At 32.8% G+C, this 20,143-nt stretch overlaps 3 protein-coding genes across 4 annotated transcripts; 2 read left to right on the forward strand and 1 right to left on the reverse strand.

Moving 5' to 3' along the window:
• The first annotated feature begins 3,781 nt into the window (after positions 1 to 3,781).
• Positions 3,782 to 5,588, forward strand: LOC112743318 (WPP domain-interacting tail-anchored protein 1-like). Its single transcript, XM_029292551.2, has 2 exons — positions 3,782 to 4,458; positions 4,930 to 5,588. Exons 1-2 carry the CDS (start codon positions 4,119 to 4,121, stop codon positions 5,565 to 5,567), a joined length of 978 nt encoding a protein of 325 aa, XP_029148384.1. The 5' UTR covers positions 3,782 to 4,118; the 3' UTR covers positions 5,568 to 5,588.
• Positions 5,589 to 7,272: 1,684 nt separating this feature from the next.
• On the reverse strand, positions 7,273 to 10,557 carry LOC112744454 (receptor-like protein 6). 2 transcript variants are annotated; one of them, XM_072215159.1, is made up of 2 exons: positions 9,324 to 10,557; positions 7,273 to 8,201 (listed from the first exon to the last, which is right to left on the reverse strand). In XM_072215159.1, exons 1-2 carry the CDS (start codon positions 10,336 to 10,338, stop codon positions 7,495 to 7,497), a joined length of 1,722 nt encoding a protein of 573 aa, XP_072071260.1. In that variant the 5' UTR covers positions 10,339 to 10,557; the 3' UTR covers positions 7,273 to 7,494. The 2 variants fall into 2 exon arrangements, with proteins under 2 accessions (XP_072071260.1, XP_072071259.1); XM_072215158.1 differs by having other exon boundaries at positions 8,508 to 10,557.
• A 2,099-nt stretch (positions 10,558 to 12,656) lies between these two features.
• On the forward strand, positions 12,657 to 18,352 carry LOC112743319 (uncharacterized). The gene is made up of 9 exons (XM_072216012.1): positions 12,657 to 12,678; positions 12,779 to 12,830; positions 13,023 to 13,420; positions 13,754 to 13,879; positions 14,066 to 14,203; positions 15,246 to 15,420; positions 15,660 to 16,336; positions 17,122 to 17,742; positions 17,868 to 18,352. Exons 1-9 carry the CDS (start codon positions 12,657 to 12,659, stop codon positions 18,350 to 18,352), a joined length of 2,694 nt encoding a protein of 897 aa, XP_072072113.1.
• The last annotated feature ends 1,791 nt before the right edge of the window (positions 18,353 to 20,143 follow it).

Genomic DNA, 20,143 nt, shown 5'->3' on the forward strand with positions numbered 1-20,143 from the left:
TTCTAATTATTTGGTAAAAGATGAAAATCAACCAATCACTATTTAGTAAAATATTTTTAAAAAATTAAAACAAAAAACTCTTATCTATTATTATTCAATTGAAACATCAAGTACTAATTAAATGCAATAAACATACATTAAAAGTGTCATAATAATAATTATTATAAAAAATTTCAGTTACAAATATTCAAATTCGACAACTTATACATATTAAGACTCTTACTACTCTTTATTTCTTAATCTCTCATACTAATTGTCAAAAATTTCTTAAATTTAATTTAACATTTTTATATGTTTTTCATTCTCATTCATTCATTTTTTAATTATTTACAAAAAAAACACAAAAAAAGACAAAGTGTAGCAATTAATGCAAATCGAAAAATAAAAAAAAATGAAAATACAATTTTATATAACTCTAATATAAATAATCTATGTCTTTTTAAAAAAAATAAATTCAAAATCTATTTATAATATATTCTCTAAAATATTTTTAATATAACATTTATTAAAATCTATTTATAATATAAGTAATCTACCTCTCCGCACATTGCGTGGGTCTCACTCTAATCTATTTATCTATTCTTAATATATAAAAGTAGGTACATAAGGTTTACCCACATTCCTTTGAAGCTATTTCTCTTCTTCTACTAACGCCACAGCAATATTGCTTACTTGGCAAAATGTTTGAATCAACCACTCAAATCTTGCCAAATCAACTATTATTTCCAAATCAACAAAAAATAAAATATACAAAAAAAAAAAACTAAAAAATACAATACAATAAATTTGTAACGTACAAATACATTGAATCCATATTCCTATATTTATTATATCTTACCGTTATAAACAATTATAATCCCAACAATTAATTTATTAATTTTTATAAATAAGTTACTAAAGGTAATAAATATCCATATTACAAATGTCATAATAATATTATTAATTATAATAAATTTTATGTTACAAGTATTCAAATTCTATACTATTTGAACTACTTATATAAGTCTCTTACCACTATTCTTTCAAATAACATCAAATTTAACACAAAAAAATTTATTTCTGAATTAGACATCTCAAACTTATTCAATGGATTATCATTCTTTCAAGGCAAAATGATAAAAATCGAATAACTATCCAAGATCTAATAGCCATGCAACGAGAATCTGATGATCAGGTATGAAAAAAAAAAACTCACAACATGCATCATACATTCATGCTTACTCAAATACCGTATACCTAATGAATACATAAATTGAATATTGGAATAGGAAAAGATCTTCACAATTTTAGCAACTATAAACGAAATCGATGACAAATTTGTATGAAACTATGTTGAATGTGAAAAGTGTCCGAAAAAAGCATATAAAAAAAACAACTACATTTGTGGCACATGTAATCAAACACCACAATATCCAGTGACGAATCCAGAAAATTTTGATAGTGGGGCAAAATTGATATAACATGAAAATAATTTCTATAATTAAAATAATATGTGTATATAAAAAATTAAATATTAAATTATCTATTAACCACTATCTATGTATAAATACATATATTGTTTAACTTATTTTCAATGTGTATTTTATATTTTAATATTTATTATATACAGATAATTATTTTTTATGTACATATAGTATGATTATTGTTATGATTATATTTTGTTATTGTAAAATATGATTAATCTTCAAAATATCTAATATACAAATTAAAACACTAAAATAGTAATTTAAATAATAATATATAATTTAAAATTCTATTATTTTAGGTTTTATATTTTTAAAAAATTAAGTAATTTTTTTCATAACACTACTATCAAACTTTCTCTCTTTCCATATATATTACTAAATAATTATTTAAAAATTCACTTTCCAACACAATTAGAAGCCGATTCTTATTGATATTCATAGTTAAAAAAGTTCTTTCAATTAATATAATTGCTACGCAAAAATTAAAACTAATTTGAAAAAAAGATAAATAATATTCTTTTGAGTTGATTTTTAAAAAAGAACACTAATTTCATTTAAATCTGAGAATTGATCATTCTAACGAATATCTAATATAAAATTTTTAAATTGACGATTAAGTACCAAAAGTTGAGTAAAAAATTATTGTGGAGTCAAATTTATAATCTAATGGGGGCAAATAAATATTATTATCATATACTACTCAAAAGAATTCCAAATTTTAGTGGGGGCGCTTGCCCCCACACCAATATACTTGGAACTGTTCCTGACAATATCCAACAATAAAGTAACTCTATATACTTTTCATAATTTTATCTATCAAATTATTAGTTACTAATCCAATACTTATTTTAGATTCAGAATTCAATTAAATGTTTCAGATTAAAGTGCTACAATAACTTTTGTACTATTTGATGGCGAAGCAAAAAAATTATTGGACACAATTGCTTCAAATCTAATGACACTCTAGAAAAGTAATGACATTGAAGTACCACTCCATCAAGAGATTAAGAAGAAAGAAAACCATACAAATTCAAGACATATCTTCGGAAGAAGAACATATATGTAAAGATGGAACAAACAACACAATAGAAAAGTCATCCAACTCAACAATTCATAAAGAACATGCCTTCACAAGAATATACGACAGAAAGAAGAAAGTAACAACTCTAACAACAACCAATAAAGAAAAAGGAAGATGAGCGCTACATAAGAAGACTAAGTCCATCAACTAAAATAAATGTAAAAATCAAACCACCAAATAAAAATGTCACTTTGTAAAACTCCTAACATTCAAATCTTTGGTACTATAAATTATTTTAAATAAAACACCTTTTAAATTTAACTTTAATTTATACATATTTAATTTATTTCTACAAAATATAATAATTTTTAATATTTATTATATACTATCATTAATTTACCGTTCCGCGCAATGCGCGGGTCTCATTCTAGTAATATGTAAAAACTGATACCAACTTTTTCCACAATGAATTTAAGCCATCTTTTCTTTGTTAATGATGCCACATCAACAATTCTAATGATTTGGCAAAAGATTAAAATCAACCGATCACTATTTAGTAAAATATTTTTAAAAAATTAAAACAAAATTTTTTTATCTATTATTATTCAATTGAAACATCAAGTACTAATTAAATATAATAAATATACATTAAAAGTGTCATAATAATGATAATTATAAAAAATTTCAGTTACAAATATTTAAATTCTACCATTTATACATATTAAGACTCTTACTATTCTTTATTTCTTAATCTCTTATATTAATTGTCAAAAATTTTTTAAATTTAATGTAACATTTTTATATGTTTTTTTAATTTTCATTTATTCATTTTTTTTAATTATTTACAAAAAAACGCAAGAGTTAGGAAATTAGAATTCCAAGGTTAATGAAAATAATATTAATATATGCAAACATATAAATAGAATGAAAATAAATAAAAAAATAAAAGAATATTTTTTTATAAACAAATTGATTATATAAAATAAAATATAATTGATGATAAGACATAGTATTTATATGATATGGTTGTTGAAATAATAAATAAAAATGACATTACTTCATCGTAAAAATATGATTTTTTTAAACCAATATGTATATATATACGGTATCATATACCATTTAAACTATAACTCATTGGCAAAAAAAAACCTTGTAATTAATAATTATAGATTGACGTTTTTGTTGAACCATTTTTTTTTTTTTGAAAATGTATAGTATACTAAATTAAAGAGGGAAAAAAAAACATTTTCAAAAGCAAAACGCTGCGTTTTAGAAGTGCACTGTATTCGTGCTTCTGTCTTTGATTTTGCAGTTAGGGATTAACCGTACTGTGAATCTTCCAAAATTCATGTTTTCCATCGAAATCCACTAACTTTCTATCTCCGAATCCCCCCGTTTCTTGCACTTTTCAATCGGTATAGTTCTACTCCATTCAATAGACTCAGTTCTAAAAATTTGTCATTCAAATTTTTCTCCCAATTTGTTTATTTATTCTATTTTCGTCCCTTCCCGAATTCAACAAATTTTCACTATGTGGCTTCAAAATCTGACATTTTTATTGGGTTTTTGAGTTGGAACTCAGGTTCCGGGAGAAGAACAACAAGTTTTTGGAGTGTTCCTTTTTTAGAACCATGGATATTCATAGTGGAGAAGATGATTATGATATAGATTTTATTGTTTCCACAATGCTGACGAGGCTGGAGCTGAATCTTGCATGTTTCTCAGAGAAAGTTACAAACTTGGGCATCTTTGTGATGAACTTGGAGACCCTTGAGTGTGAATTGGAGACAATGATTTTGGAAAAAAATGGCATTGATGGAATGGTAATGGACATGGAATGTGCTGAGAAGGGGCTTGAGTTTGATCTATTGTGTGGAGTGTTGGATTCTGAGGTGAGGGAATTGGGTGTGTTCTTGGGGACCCTTTATGCTGAGATTGCTGAAGCTGAGGAGTTTGTGTCTTCTACCAACAGCATTTAGATTAAGAAGCAATCTACTAATTTCCAGAGGACTTTGTCTTCTTATAAGAGAGAAGAAAGTGGTAATGATAGAGAATCTTATTGATTGATTTTGTTTCTATTCTTCCTTATTGGTTGTTTACACATTTATTAATTGACTTATGTATTTATAGAAATTGTGGTTGTTTTGAAGTGGTTAGGATTTTTTCCTTCATATTTTTGTCTCCTTCCTTATAAGGGATCCACTTCAATTTCCATATGAAGTTGTTTGTACAATTTCAGAGGGAATTCCTCATGAATTAATTTGGTTGATTATTATTTTGTCAAAATAAAGAATTAAGAAGAAGCATTAAAACCATCGAACTGATTGGCTCAAACTTGCTACTTCTTCATGAATGTGTCAGTGACCAATAAGAATAATTTTTTTTTTTATATAATATATCCGTTTCTGATGTATATTTTTTGTATTGATTTCCATGGAACAGGTAATGCTGAAGAGGGTGTGAAAATCCCAGAGGATGATCACTCTTCGGATGTCAAAACAGGAATAAATATGCAAACAATTGAGCAACAAAGACATATTCTGAGGATGTTGGAGAAATCTTTAGCAAATGAAATGGATCTTGAGAAGAATATCAATAAGTCAAGACAAATCGAAGAAACGCTAAAGCTTAGGATAGCTTCTTTAGAGCAAGAGCTAATTCATGCGGAGGAAGAAGCTGCTGATGTTTGTGAAAGATGGTTTGAGGCAGACAATGCACGTGAGATCTTGATGGGAATTTCCGTAGACCTGTTAGGCAAGCTCCAGATTTCTCAATTCAATTTGAATGGTTTAAATCAGAGAGAATCTGAGCTCAGAGCTAGGCTTGAGAGCGGCAATTCAGATCAGGTGTCTTTACTTGAAAAGCAGCTAGAAGAATATGAATCTCAGCTCCTGAATACGAAGGCTTCTGCTGATAAATATCAGAAACAGTATACTGCGATGTGTTCCGAAATAAGAGACATGGAAAACCTTGTTAAATTAGAGTTTTCCAAACTCATCATATATTATTGCAAAAACTTTATATATTTTTCTGTACACTTAATTTACAAGGATAAACCGTTAACTTTATATATTAAATGATCTGTTTTAGCAACCTAACAACATCTGGAGTAAAAGTATTTCCCGACGCTATCCCTGCAATTAGAATACTCACCAGTTAAATTCAAAGTCTTGATTATCATCAGGTGTTGGTAGCGGAAGCTTTGAACGATCTTCACATTTCTTCACCAGTTGAATTCCGCACAAATAGTTTCTCTCAAATGGATTATTTCCAGATGTGGAAAATTGTCTATTTTCTGATATTGGACTTGAGAAATTATTGAAAGACACATTGAAGAAATCCAAGAATATATAAGAGAGAGAGAGGGAAAGGGAGGTGTACTTGAAGCTTACAACTCAAGGGATGATTCTACTATGAACACCGTTTTTCCTAGCTTGCACCAAAGACCGAATGAAAGAACAAAGCAGGAAAGAATCAACCAAAATACTGCATCGTTTTGAAAAGAAACTCTCAGCAATTTTTTATTCGAATGTGAAAAAAGGAACACTATTGTTGCACCTGAATATTATCTTTAAGACAAATACAGAAATATAGAAATTAAATTCCTTTTGTTGTGAATATAGAGATATACACAAAATTTTTATTTCCCAAAAAAAAAAACTCATACGTTTTGTATTTATTAATAGTGGAGATTAATTATATATAGCTATCTTGTACTTATGTTTGAGTATCCAAAAGCAACCTATATGAAATAATTCTCAATATAAAACATAAATAGAAGGAATGCACAAAAGCAAAGAACACATTATATGAATTTCTTTTAATAAAGTTATTGCACAAAGAGTAGTGGTAGTCTTTATGAACACAGCACAAATGTGCATTTTGGGGTTGTATATGAATCACTAATGCTTTGTCAATGTTCTGCAGGCGTCATCAGAATGGAAGAGTTCTTGGAAACAAATATCCTTACCTTGGAACATACATACAGCATGTTAAAATCAACACAACTCAACAAAGGCTCAATTTGCTCACTCAAAGTTTCAAGCGTGCTTAAGTCTCTTAATTTTCAAATTTACTACTTAATCCCTAAAATTATATTTCCTTAGTCATTTTAGTCTTTGATCGGTTAACAACAACAGTTTTGTTGATGTGCCATATCAGCTAACATGTTAGCATACAATGTAGCATCTCACATCACTGGCCAACACCAAGTTGACTAACAGTTGACTGACTATAAAATAAAATTATTTATGAAATAATTTCAGGTCTTAAAGGTTCATTTAAAATTCTGAGGATTACAGAAGAAACACATTTGCAATTTTGAAAACCAAGTTCAACCAACCTCTAAAAGGAAAATTGGAAGTAACATTTTGTTAACTAATGTAGGCACCAGGCACACAAGAGGAAGCAGCACGAACCTATGACATAAAAGCAATTGAGTACAGAGGAATTAATATTGTCACCAACTTTGATGTAAGTAATTACATAAAATGGTTGAAGCCTTCACACCAATACTCCCAACACCTTAAACCTGAGACTCAAGTACTACTAAACTCTCAAACACTTCTCCATCCAACTATTCTCCATCCATCTATATTTCTATAATAATATTTTTTTTTCTTCTCTCACATTTAGCATTTAAATTGATCCTACTTAAGCTTTTATTCATATCGCGAATACTTTTTTTGAAAAAAAAAAATTGCTTCTCTTTAGTCTTTACCTTTTACAAGTTTTCCTGTTTTGGCATAAGCATGAGAGAGAGAATGCAAAGGAAAATGGATTATGTAAGCAAAGAACACAATGTACGACTTTTCTTATATCAAAAATAGCAAAACAAAATAGATATATAACAGACTATATTTTATCTTTTTCACTTGCCTACTTTTATTTGGGTATACACATAGCAGACTCTTACATAAAAGGAACACAATAACTTCAAACGCAAACACAAAAATGAAAATAGTCTAAGATTACACACATGAAAAAACCAATATCTAGACTTATGAATTAAAAGATCCTCTTCATCAACCTAAAAACATCTCCAGCAAAAGCATTTCCCAGTGCTAACCCAGCAACAAGGCCACCCCCATATCCAATTAGAATAACCATCCAATTAAATTCAAAGAAAGATCCTGACTCAGAGTCTTGATCACCATCAGGTGTTGGTGGTAGTGGAAGCTTAGAACGATCTTCACATTTGTTCAGCAATTGAAACCCGCATAAACCTTTGTTTCCCTCAAATGAATTATCTTGAAAAGTGGAAAGTTGCCCATTTTCTGGTATTGGACCTGAGAGATTGTTGAAAGACACATTGAAGAATTCCAAAAATGTTAACTCTGTGAGTTGTTGGGGGATTTCCCCTGACAGGCTATTGGAAGAAAGGTCCAACGCTTCAAGATTTGAAAGCTTTCCGAAGGAAGATGGGATGCTGCCAGTAAACATGTTATTGGACAAGTTGAGCACAACAAGACCATTCAAACTTCCCATGATATCTGGAATCTCACCGAAAATTTTGTTACATGAAAGATCAATGGCAATCATGTAATGAAAGTATTGACGCCCAAGATACTCCATGACAACCCCTTTGTTATGCATTGGAAATACAAACAAACTAATATCAACCGAAGAATGTTGCAACAGATAAACGTCGTCCTTGAACTGTACTTGGTGGCTTGTGTTGGAAAGTGTCATCGATTTGAAAGTCTTGATTATTTCTGATGACAATTCTCCAGAAAAATCATTTTGAGAAACATCAATGATACGAAGCTGAGGAAATGTGCATTTTAATGGACACTTTATAGCTCCGTGAAATTTATTATCACGTAAAAAAATAAGCTTTAAATTAGGGAGAGATCCTAACCAAAAAGGAAATGAATCATTGAAATGGTTATGACTTACGTCAAGAAGCTCTAGCATTCTGCAATTGACAAATGATCTTGGTAATTGACCACACAACTTGTTTGAGCTAAAATCAATCAACTGAAGTGCATTTTCTTTAGCATAATTTTGAGGAATATTACCTATCAATTTGTTTCTTGCGAGACTCAAAATGTGAAGAGATCGGCTAAAGCTTCCTATACATGATGGAATCATGCCAACTAAATTGTTGGAAGATAAATCAAGACACCCAAGTGATTGCAGGTTGCATATGGAGGGGGGTATTTCTCCCATCAATAGGTTGTTGGAAATAACCAAACTCTGAAGAGTTGTTTTATTCCACATCCAACTCGGTATTGTCTTTATCCTATTGTGTGATATGGAAAGATCAGTCAACTCTTGCAAGTGTTGAATGAAATTGGGAAAATGAACTAAGTTGCATGAACTTAAATCCAAAAATTGAATTTGAGAAGGAAATGTTACATTGGAAGTGTTCTTCCCCTCAAGAAAATACAACTTGTTGCCTCCGCCTAAACCAAGTAAAGTAAGCTTTTTGAGCTTTGAAAGCATTTCAAGCTCGATCTGTCCTTCCAACACATTACCATTTAGATCAAGACCTGTAAGATTCTCTAATATGAAGAGGAAATATGGAATTTCACCTTGAAGATTATTTTCATGAAGATCCAGGTGATTTAAAGTGGTTAGATTCATTATCCAAGTTGGAATTTCTCCATTTAAATTGCACCGACTCAATCCTAACCACTGAATTGGAGGAAGGATTGTCTCATTGACAGCCCTATTTTGTGAGAACAAAGACAATTTGTTGTGAGATAACTCAAGATCATTAAGCCTTGTTAGCTTCAAAAACATGTCAAGTGCTAGTTGTCCTTCTAAGAAATTATACGAGAGAGACAAATATTCAAGATTTTCAAGTCTAAAAAGAGAGTGAGGGATTTCACCTTCAAAGCCATTATTGCTAAGATCTAAGAGGGCAAGTTGGGTGAGGTTGCCAAGCGAAGAAGGAATGGCCCCATAAAAACTGCAACTTGAAATCGAAAACCAATTCAAAGAAGTGAGGTTTTCAATAGATGTTGGAAGTGTACCGTAAAAGCTTGTGTCTCGGATGTTGACAAATGAGCTTGAGAAAAAATTAGGCAACCTACCCCTAAGATTTTGGTTTTGTCCCAAATTCAAGACTGCTAAGTTTGGAAGATGGAATATACCAACTGGAAATTCACCATGCAGGTCACAACTGAAAAGAGAAAGCATTTGCAAAGACGTAAGGTTTGTGAGAGTATGAGGTAAAGATGATGAAATGGTCACAAAATCAAGACGAAGGTGTTCAAGTCTAGTTGTGTTTTGGGTTAAGCTTGTGAGAGTGGATGCCTTGAGTTGCAAATTGTTGATTAGATCATATGGAAGCGGCTCAAGAGGATAGCTGTGAAGATCAAGGGACAACAAGTTGGACAATTGTGAAACTTGAGGTGGAACTTCACCAGAGAATGTGTTTTCATTGCCATGAGAAAGACTTAGATGTCTTAGCTGTGAAAGATCACCTATCTTGGCAGGAATTTGAGAGTGATTGAAGTCATTATCCGAAAGATCAAGGCTTTGAAGATGCACAAGTGAGAAAAGGGTGCTATTGGGATCCATGGAACCATAGAGTTGGCTGCTACTAAGATCAATGCCGATCACATGACATGTGAGCTCGTCGCATTCAATGCCATCCCAGGAGCAGCAATCTGTGGTTGGAATCCAAGAAAGAGTTTTAGGATAACTCAAAGGATTATAGGAAGCAGACTTACTTATGATGAAGTTTTGTTTAAAGCTCAGCAAGGCATTGCTTTCATGTTGATGGCACTCATGATGATGAGTAGCAGTTGAATGATTCAAAGATAAACTGTTTGTGAAGAGGAAGGATGAGAAGAGAAGAAGAAACTGTATGGAGAAAGCAAGAGAACACAACAACCCCATTGATGTCGTTTGTATCGTAGTTGGTTTCAATGGATGAAATGTTTTGGACACTAATCGGTTTTTATAGTGAATTAGTGACGGTGATGCTAAAATTCCAATAGACAATAGTGATGATAAGTCATACTCATAAGTGCGTTTCCACAGACCCTTTCAAAGTTCAAAGCATATGCAGAGAAATTCTATCGATAGACTTAATTTTTTCTCTTTAATTTGTTTCATATCATTGACTCTAAGTAAACTTACTGTGGCTTATATAGGAAGAGAGTTCAGATATCTTTGCATTGGTGCTTTAATTTTAATATTATCTAAGGGAAATAAAATAACTTTTTCTTAGAATAATAGAAAACATTTGTCTTTAACACGATTTATCATTTTGTGAGGGACATATAAAGTCCACCATTACCATTCTGTAGGGTTTTGATACAAGTCCATTACATAATTTTCTCAAAAATTATTTGATACTTGTGCAGTGCTTCTTACGCCACTTGCAACAGTTCTGAATTATGAGAAGTAGCTAGAAATATTGGCGTACATTTTGAGCAAGAAAAAATGTGGCCATTCATGTCATTTTCAAAATTATTATGTAAAATATAGAAAATCAAAATGAATTAAGCAGTTATTGAGTCATAAAGAACTGAATAAAGCTCAGCAAAGACCAATAATCATGTATCTTAACAACACAGTACATGACTATGAAAACAGCACAATAAATCAGTGTAAAGAGAGAGGGAAAGGGAGGTGTGCTTGAAGCATACAACTCAAGAGATGCTTTTACTATGAATACCATTTTTTCTAGCTTGCACCAAATGAAGGAACAAAGCAGAAAAGAATCAACCAATATACTGCATCTTTTTGAAACGAAACTCTCTTAGCAATTTTTTTCACTTTTAATGTTTTTCTGTAGATTATAGTCTAATGCTTAGCTTCAACTCTATTTTATTCGAAAGTGTGTTTGTAGCAATATAATACTTAGCTTAATTGAAATTAAATTAAATGAAATTTGCTTATGAAATTTAAATTAGAACTTAAGCACCAACTAGGATGGTGTTTTGATCATTTTTGCGTGCATTTTGGGCAAGAGAAGAAAAATATTGATCGTGCTTTTTGGTTTTGATTAATTGGAATAGTGTGATCACTCATTTCACTTTACGACTCTAAGATTTTTTTAAATTGGTGATGCTAAATTCCAATTGACAATAGTAATGATCAATCATACTCATCCCTCATCCCTCCTTATGCGTCCATTTCTAGTTGAATTATTGATCAATTTCTCTAAACTAATTGAAGTGCTGCTCACTTTCAGTTCCATTAAAAAAAATTGTGCATATAATGGAGTCACATTATTACTCAACGCCATTTGTCATGCTAATGGACCACTAAACAATACTAATTGACTACAAGATTTTTTTTTTTTTGAAACAAAAAATTCAACACATCAAAGTGGAGCATTAATATAAAAGTATTAGATAAAATAAACTAATCCCTAATTATCTCCGACAATATCATCAACAACTCAAAGAATCAAATATTACTCCATTCTTTATAACTCCTGATCAACCTGTTGACTACTTCCGCAACACCTATTTTTTTATTCTTGAAGATTCTGTCATTCCTTTCCAACCAAATGTTCCAAATGATAGCAAAAAAAAAATAAAAAAATCAACCACCTGTGTTCTTTCTTTCTTACAGGTGCACCTGTCCAACTCTTAAAATGTTGCTTAATTGAACTTAGAATACACCATAGTTTATTATAGGCACACAACCAAGCACACCATATCTGCCAAATAAACTCATAACCAATAAACAAGTGGTAATCATTTTTAATATCTTGTTTACATAAAACACAAATACTATCATTTTGATCAATGACACCAAATTTACTTAATCTCCTTAGTATCGACTCTGCCTACTAACACAAACTAAGTAAAAAAAACTTAATTCGTGGTGAGACCAAGCCTTCCAAATAGAACTAGTAAAATCGTAACTTGTAATATCCTCTGGTAATAGTTCAGCCTGCAAAATCTGCACAAAGGAGGTAGTAGAATAGACCCCTAATTTATCAAATTTTCACACTAGTCGATCCTCTTTTCCATGTGTTAATATAACTGATTGAAGGACTCCATGGAGTTGATTAACTAACTCCAACTCCCATTAGAATAATTGTCTTCTCCATTAATGTAATTGAGGTTATATAGTAAATAGTATTTTATTTTATTAATTAGGTACTTCTTAGATACTCTTGAGGTACTCTGGTGTATATAGATGGTTAGATAGAGTATGTCTATTAGGGTTAGAGTGTCTAATATTCTTGTATATATATGGATAATAGTAATGAGAAAGGTAAGAAAGCTTTTCATCCCTCAGTTGCCATTTTTCTCTCTTTTCAGAGCCTCCCTCTCATATGGTACTTGCTACACTATTTTATCATTCAACTCTGCAGGTTTGAACAGAATTTTGTCATGGTGCAGTGAGCGTGGAGCCTGCAACAAAGTGTGAATCTTTCACCACATATGAGAACTTGTAGTTAGAGTAGCTCGTAAAAGGTAGATCTGTCCGATTTATTCATCAATGGCAACGAATGAGGCAGAGGTGATGAATCCAAATACGCAAAATTTCACTGCAGCAGATTTTCAGAACTTTGCAAAGATGATGGCTCAGTTTTAAGCTTTCCAAGCCACTTCTAGATCTAACACCAACCTTCTTCAAGATCCTTCAAGTTGTTACTACCTTCACCCAAGTGAGACACCTGGAATCACTCTCACAACCACTCCACTGACCACATTGAACTACCACACCTGGTCCAGATCTTTGTGGATCTGTTTAAAATCGAAGAATAAAATTAGATTCATTGATGGCACATTACTCAAACCAGCTCCAACAGATGATTCGTATGATGCTTGGGACCGTTGCAACACGTTTGTGCTATCATGGCTACATGGATCATTGAGTCCAGAAATTTTGCAGAGTGTACTGTGGTGTGACAATGCACACGAACTGTGGAAGGACCTCAAACATCGATTTTATGAGGGTGATCTATTTTGGATTGCTAAGCTTGAGGAAGATCTGTTCAGCACAAAGCAAGGTAAGTTATCCATCACCTCTTACTATACAAAACTGAAAGGGATCTGGGAGGAAATAGACGAATTCAGGCCCATACCAACTTGTGCTTGCTTGAGTAATTGTAGCTGTGGATTAGACATAATGAGGCAATATAGGTTGCAGTCTTATATGATTCGTTTTCTTAGAGGTTTAAATGACCAATATGCAAGTGTGCACTCCCATATTATGTTGCTTAAGCCCCTTCCAGATGTGAATATTATTTTTTCTCTACTTCTTCAACAAGAGAGACAAATGATGCATCTCATTGAACCAGATTCTAGAATGTTAGTGAATGATGTTTACACTAAATCTATAGGTGAAAGAGAGCTATACCAGATTAACCAAGGCAGTGTCAAATTTGTCAATACTGGAGGTGAAAAAGGCCAATTCGGGGCCAATAATGTCAGAGAAAGAGGAAGAGGGCGTGGCAAAGGTGGCAGAGGTACTACTAGAGGAGCTCCCAAACTTTGCTCTTATTGTGGAAAACAAGGTCACTTGGTGGATACATGTTACCAGAAGCATGACTTTCAACCACATCTGCAACCAAATCACTCTAATGGAGTACCTCTTTCAGCTAATTCAGTGAACTCAGTGGTAGTTGCGAGTAATGCATAATGCAACCCCACAGTTATCCAAAATGAAGGCAAGATCAGTTTGGATGGGATATTCTCGGATAGACAGAAAGAAGCACTTATTGCACTATTCCAGCAACATAAAGAACCTCTTCATGATGAAAATTTGGCAACCATTCATGCTCCTTCAGCCGGTATATTTCATCTCATTTCTCTTTCCAGTTTTGAATTGAATTCTCAAGATTGGATTTTAGATACGGGAGCAACATCTCACATTTGTTTTAGTCTTAAACATTTTTATTCTATTAAATATATTAATCCAGTTAAAATTATCATGCCAAATGGTTCACAAACTTTTACAACCTTATGTGGAACAATTTTCTTCTCAGCTGATTTTTATTTGACTGAGGTTCTATATGTACCAAGTTTTAAATGTAATCTCATTTCTATTTCAAAAGTTACTAATGCCTTATCTTGTTGTTTTATGTTCAATGCTCATAATTGTGAGATTCAGGAGCGGCCTACCTTGAGGATGATTGAAATTACTGATCAAAAGTGAGGGCTGTATACAATGAATACTCAAGCAAAGATGGCTGTTAACTTTAGCAAATTAGAAGAAAAGATTTTGAATATTATGACAGAAGAACAGGACACTTCACACACTTCACAGAGTGTTTTTTGGCATTATAGGTTAGGCCATATATCTTTTAGTAGATTACAACAATTACAAAAAATGCATCCATTCATCTCATGTCCAAACAATGATGTACCATGTGATCCATGTCATTTTGCAAAACAAAAGAGGCTACCTTTTTCGAATAGTTTGAGTAAATATGAATTTCCTTTTGATTTGATTCATGCTGACATTTGGGGGTCTATTGCCACACCATCTACTTCTGGCCATAGATATTTTTTAACCATTGTTGAGGATAGGAGTAGGTTTACTTGGATTTTCTTTATGAAAAATAAATCTGAAACTCAATCTCTTTTAGAGAATTTTGTTGAAATGATTTATACACAAAAGTGAATCATGGTAAAAGCTATTAGAACTGATAATGGCCAGAAATTTTTTGATGACTTCTTTCTATCAAAAGAAAGGAATTTTACATCAAAGAAATTGTGTGGAAACACCACAACAAAATGGAATTGTTGAAAGAAAGTATCAAGATATTCTAAATGTAGCTAGGGCTCTCATATTTGCTTCTAATCTTCTAAATTATTTTTGGCATTATGCAGTGGCTCATGCTATTTACATAATTAATAGAGTACCCCAAGTTACATTTAAACATAGCCCATATCAGATTCTTAATGGCAATATTCCAGAATTAACATCTCTAAAGGTTTTTGGTTGTTTAGCATTTGCTTCTACTTTATATGCTCATCGAAACAAATTGGATAATAGAGCACGAAAGTGTGTCTTTCTTAGATATAAATCAGGGACAAAAGGCTATATTTTACTTGATATTAAAACCAAAGAAGTTGTTATTTCTCAAAATGTTGTTTTCTATGAATCCTATTTTCCTTTCAAAGAGATTTTTTTTCAAATGATCAATCTTTAGGCACTAAAAATTCGTACTCTCAAAATATGTACTCACAAAATTCTAATGCTTCTCATCTTGAAATGAATTTTCATTCAGATCCTTTTTGCAGTAGTGAAACATCAAATAAATTGCTTAATTTGGACACTCTTTCTAATTTCAAAAATAATTCACTCACAAGATCAAGAGACTTGCATTCAAATGAAGAAATTCTCGTTTCTGAACCTCATGCACCTGCATCTAATTCTCATGCATCATCCTCTCCTAATTCTCATTCACTTGAACTTGCATCTCATGATTTTTCTTCTGGCCAACCTTCCATTTTTGAAGCAAATAATTTGAATCATGTTGCATCATTAACTAATCCAAACAGCACATCTGATGCTAATGAACTTAGAAGATCATGCAGGCAAAGAAAACAGCCATCCTATTTGCAAGAGTATCATTGCATGCAGGTCAATGTTTTGGCTCAGCAATCTCCAACTTCCTTTGAAATGAAGTATCCAATCTTTGACTATGTATCTTACAACACATTTTCAATAAGGCATAAAACTTTTTCAGCTACTATATCCTCCACCACAAAACCAAGAAGTTATGAAGAGGCCATCCTCTATGATTGCTGGCATAAGGCAATAAGTGCTGAATTGAATGCTCTTGAGGAGAATAAAACATGGAAACTGAATTCTCTTCCTTTTGGAAAGAAGGCAATCAGTTGCAAATGGATTTTCAAAATCAAGTTCAAACCCAATGGTGAGGTAGAACGCTACAAGGCAAGGCTCGTTGCAAGAGGTAGGGGTGTGCATGGGCCGGGTGAAACCGGGTTTGATGTGACCCAGACCCGATCCAAAATATATACCGGGCCTATTTGTTAGACCCGAACCCGACCCTAGACCCGATGAAACCTATACACTTTCGGGCCACGATTATACCGGGTAAAAACCGGGTGAAAACCGGGCCGTTAACATTATATTACCTTGATACCTTCTTGTAAGTTAGCATGTAAAAATATCCAAATTTCCAAGACTCCAACCATTATTTGACATGGTAAAATTCACTTAGAAAAATATAATAAGAAGTAGCTCTTCTCTAAAATTAAAGTATAACCATAATCAATACTAATATTGCCTAATAACACCAAATATTTAAATCAATACAAATAACACAAAATTATGCATTAGTCTAAAGTCTTATGCATTTTAAACATAAAACATTAACTTATAGTCTTATATATAATGACTAATAACACAAAATATTAAGGTTTACAATACTTAAATTTCACATAATAATAGCCATCATCCATCACTAATAACACAAAATATTAATTGTGTATGATGACCGGGCCATCGGGCCGATTTCGGGTGACCCGAGCTATGGCCCGGACCCGACCCGAAATAATGACCGGGTCTACTTTTGAGACCCATACCCGGCCCTAGACCCGATGAAATCACATCAAATTAGCCCCTAAAGTGCTCGGGACCGGGCCGGGTCTTCGGGCCGGGCCGGGCCGTGCACACCCCTAGCAAGAGGCTTCACTCAAACGGCAGGTTTTGACTACTTTGATACCTTTAGTCCAGTTATCAAACTCACTACTTTAAGAATGCTTTTGGCTATTGCTGCTACTAAAGGATGGTATGTCCACCAGTTGGACGTCAATTCTGCTTTTCTCCATGGAGATTTACCAGAAGAGGTGTATATGAAACCTCCATTAGGATTGGCAATGCCAGCTGGTTCAGTTTGTAAGTTGAAAAAATCGTTATATGACTTGAAACAGGCTAGTAGACAGTGGCATCAGAAGTTATGTTGTGTTCTCGTTGAAGATGGATATACTCAATCAAAATCAGACAGTTGTTTATTTACTAAACTATCTGATTCAGGCTTCACATGTATCCTTGTTTATGTGGATGACCTAGTTTTAGCAGGAGATGATTGGAGAGAAATTGCAAGGATTAAACAGCTCTTGGATAACAAATTTAAAATTAAGGATCTTGGCGAATTAAAATTTTTTCTTGGTTTGAAAATTGCTAGAAGTCAGCAGGGCATTGCCATGTATCAACGCAAATATACACTTGACTTGCTTGATGAGTTTGGGTTGATGAATGCAAAACCAGCCTCCACGCCAATAGATTATACAAGTCATCTATCTAAATCTTCAGAAACTTCTCTTGATGATGCACCTTATAGACGGCTAATTGGACGTTTAATTTACCTCACCAATACACGGCCGGATATATGCTTCGCAGTGGTAAGCTCAATCAGTTTTTAGATTGTGCCATAACAAAACATTTTCAAGCCGTTCTACATGTACTTCGATATCTTAAAGGTGCTCCGGCTAAGGGAGTATTATTTTCCACCTCCAACAATCTCACACTCACTGCCTTCTCTGACTCAGATTGGGGAGCTTGTCCAGACACTAGACTTTCAGTATCTGGATTTTGTTTCTTTCTTGGAAAGTCATTGATTTCTTGGCGAAGTAAGAAGCAACACACCGTAGCTCGCTCTTCGGCTGAAGCTGAATATAGAGCCATGGCTCTTGCCACTTGTGAGGGAGTGTGGCTCTCTTACTTGTTGAAAGACTTTAGAATACCTCTCTCTCGTCCTATTGTTATGTACTGTGACAATCAATCCACTCTCCAAATCGCTGCTAATTCAGTCTTTCACGAAAAGACTAAGCATATAGAGATTGATTGTCATACTATTCGTGATAGAGTTCAGGAAGGACTGATTAAGTTTCTTCCAGTTTCTTCAACAAACCAAGTTGCTGATATCCTAACCAAGTCACGTCACCTAAAAGTTCTTCTCTTGTAATGACAAACTGGGTCTCATCAATTTTCATGTGCCCCAACTTGAGGGGAGATGTAATTGAGGTTATATATTAAATAGTATTTTATTTTATTAATTAGGTACTTCTTAGGTACTCCTGAGGTACTCTGGTGTATATAGATGGTTAGATAGAGTATGTCTATTAGGGTTAGAGTGTCTAATATTTTTGTATATATATGGATAATAGTAATGAGAAAGGTAAGAAAGCTTTTCATCCCTCAGTTGCCATTTTTCTCTCTTTTCAGAGCCTCCCTCTCATATGGTACTTGCTACACTTTTACCATTCAACTCTGCAGGTTTGAACAGAGTTTTGTCAATTAAACATTTCATATCCACTCTAATCCATCTCAAAACCCACAATCTCCTATTACCGATCCATTTTGGTTTGAAACCGAGAAAAACCTTGGAAAGACTAACTTCAGCATACTACATGGTAGCCAATTATCTTTTCAAAAGCGAATTCTTCTACCATCTGCTACCTCTAAAGATAATCCTTTGATAATATTGTCTCTCATCTGTTGCTCCTTTATCTGTAACTAGCATATATCCTTTTACGGGCCTCCTTTCTTTGGCACGGGCTGACAAGAGAGAACAATGTTTGGATTCAAATTATCACAAGAGCACACAATTTTTTTTTCCATAATAGACAATCTTTTTTCAAAAATCTCCACCATCATTTGAACAAGAGAGTCGTATTCCGAATGACTGCATCACCCACTCCTAGACCTCCTAGCTTTTTTGGGACTTGGACAATATCCCACCTCACCAATAATAACTCATAATTATCATCTTCCTTACTCCACAAGAACTTTTTCCGCAAGAAAATTAACTTCTTTGCCATTACTTTGGACATTTTATATAAGCTGAGGTTCAATAAGAACCTGTCTAACAGTGGAAGCATTAAAAATAATTTTTTCACAATCTGTGCGATTAAATAGGCAATATCAAAGATATTCCAAGCAGCAAATATAATGGCAGAAATTAAATAATTAAACACCAGAATTTTATCGTGGAAAAACTCCCAAAAAAGGTACAAAAAATCCGTAGGACCTAGTCTAGTAAAATCTTTCACTATCAAAATAATGGATACACAATCAATCTATTCTTAATATATAAAAGTAGATGCATAAGTTTACCTACATTACTTTTAAGACATCTTTCTTCTCCTACTAATGTCATGTCAGTAATATCGCTTACTTGGCAAAATTTTAGAATCAACCACTCAAGTTTTACCAAATCAACTATTATTTCCAAATCAGCAAAAAATAAAATATGCAAAAAATATACAAGTAATAGAAATATATGCAAATTAGGCTGCAAAATTACCAATGACAATAATTAGAAATTGATGGTTTTCAGTGGCTAAGAGAAGGGGGGTTGAATCTTAGCCCCTTTTTTGCTTTAAAATACTTGCTGATCTTTGAAATAGCTTCAAGAGACTTTTTGATTTTTGTCTCATCCCTAGCCACGAGACTTTTATTTTTGTCTCATCACTTGGCACGAGACTTTTATTTTTTTTCTCGTCACTTGGCACGAGATATTTTTTCAGCTTTATCTCCTATGCAGTAGAAACAGAAATAGAGTAGAGAAGAGAGAAAATTACACCCAGATATATCCTGGTTCAGCTGCTAAGTACAGTGCAGCCTACATCCAGTCTCCATCACAACCATGATGGAATTTCACTATAATCTTCTTGATTACAGACTGTAAAGTGCTAACCCAACTTACAAGGGGATTCCCACAGAATCATGAAACACAACATAGATGAACAAAGGA

The sequence above is a fragment of the Arachis hypogaea genome, chromosome 14 (genome assembly GCF_003086295.3).
Source record: "Arachis hypogaea cultivar Tifrunner chromosome 14, arahy.Tifrunner.gnm2.J5K5, whole genome shotgun sequence".
NCBI classification, from domain to species: Eukaryota; Viridiplantae; Streptophyta; class Magnoliopsida; order Fabales; family Fabaceae; genus Arachis; species Arachis hypogaea.

Excerpts from the sequence above, each read along its gene's own strand:
- LOC112744454 (XM_072215158.1), bottom strand. The coding sequence starts at position 10,338 with ATGGGGTTGTTGTGTTCTCTTGCTTTCTCCATACAGTTTCTTCTTCTC. Across the intron at positions 8,202-8,507 it reads CGCAAGAAACAAATTGATAG|AAATAATCAAGACTTTCAAA; the intron begins GTAATATTCCTC and ends AATTGTCATCAG.
- LOC112743319 (XM_072216012.1), top strand. The coding sequence starts at position 12,657 with ATGGATAATAGTAATGAGAAAG. Across the intron at positions 12,679-12,778 it reads GGATAATAGTAATGAGAAAG|GTTTGAACAGAATTTTGTCA; the intron begins GTAAGAAAGCTT and ends TCAACTCTGCAG. Across the intron at positions 17,743-17,867 it reads TTATAGACGGCTAATTGGAC|GTGCTCCGGCTAAGGGAGTA; the intron begins GTTTAATTTACC and ends GATATCTTAAAG.
- LOC112743318 (XM_029292551.2), top strand. The coding sequence starts at position 4,119 with ATGGATATTCATAGTGGAGAAGATGATTATGATATAGATTTTATTGTT. Across the intron at positions 4,459-4,929 it reads GTTTGTGTCTTCTACCAACA|GTAATGCTGAAGAGGGTGTG; the intron begins GCATTTAGATTA and ends TCCATGGAACAG.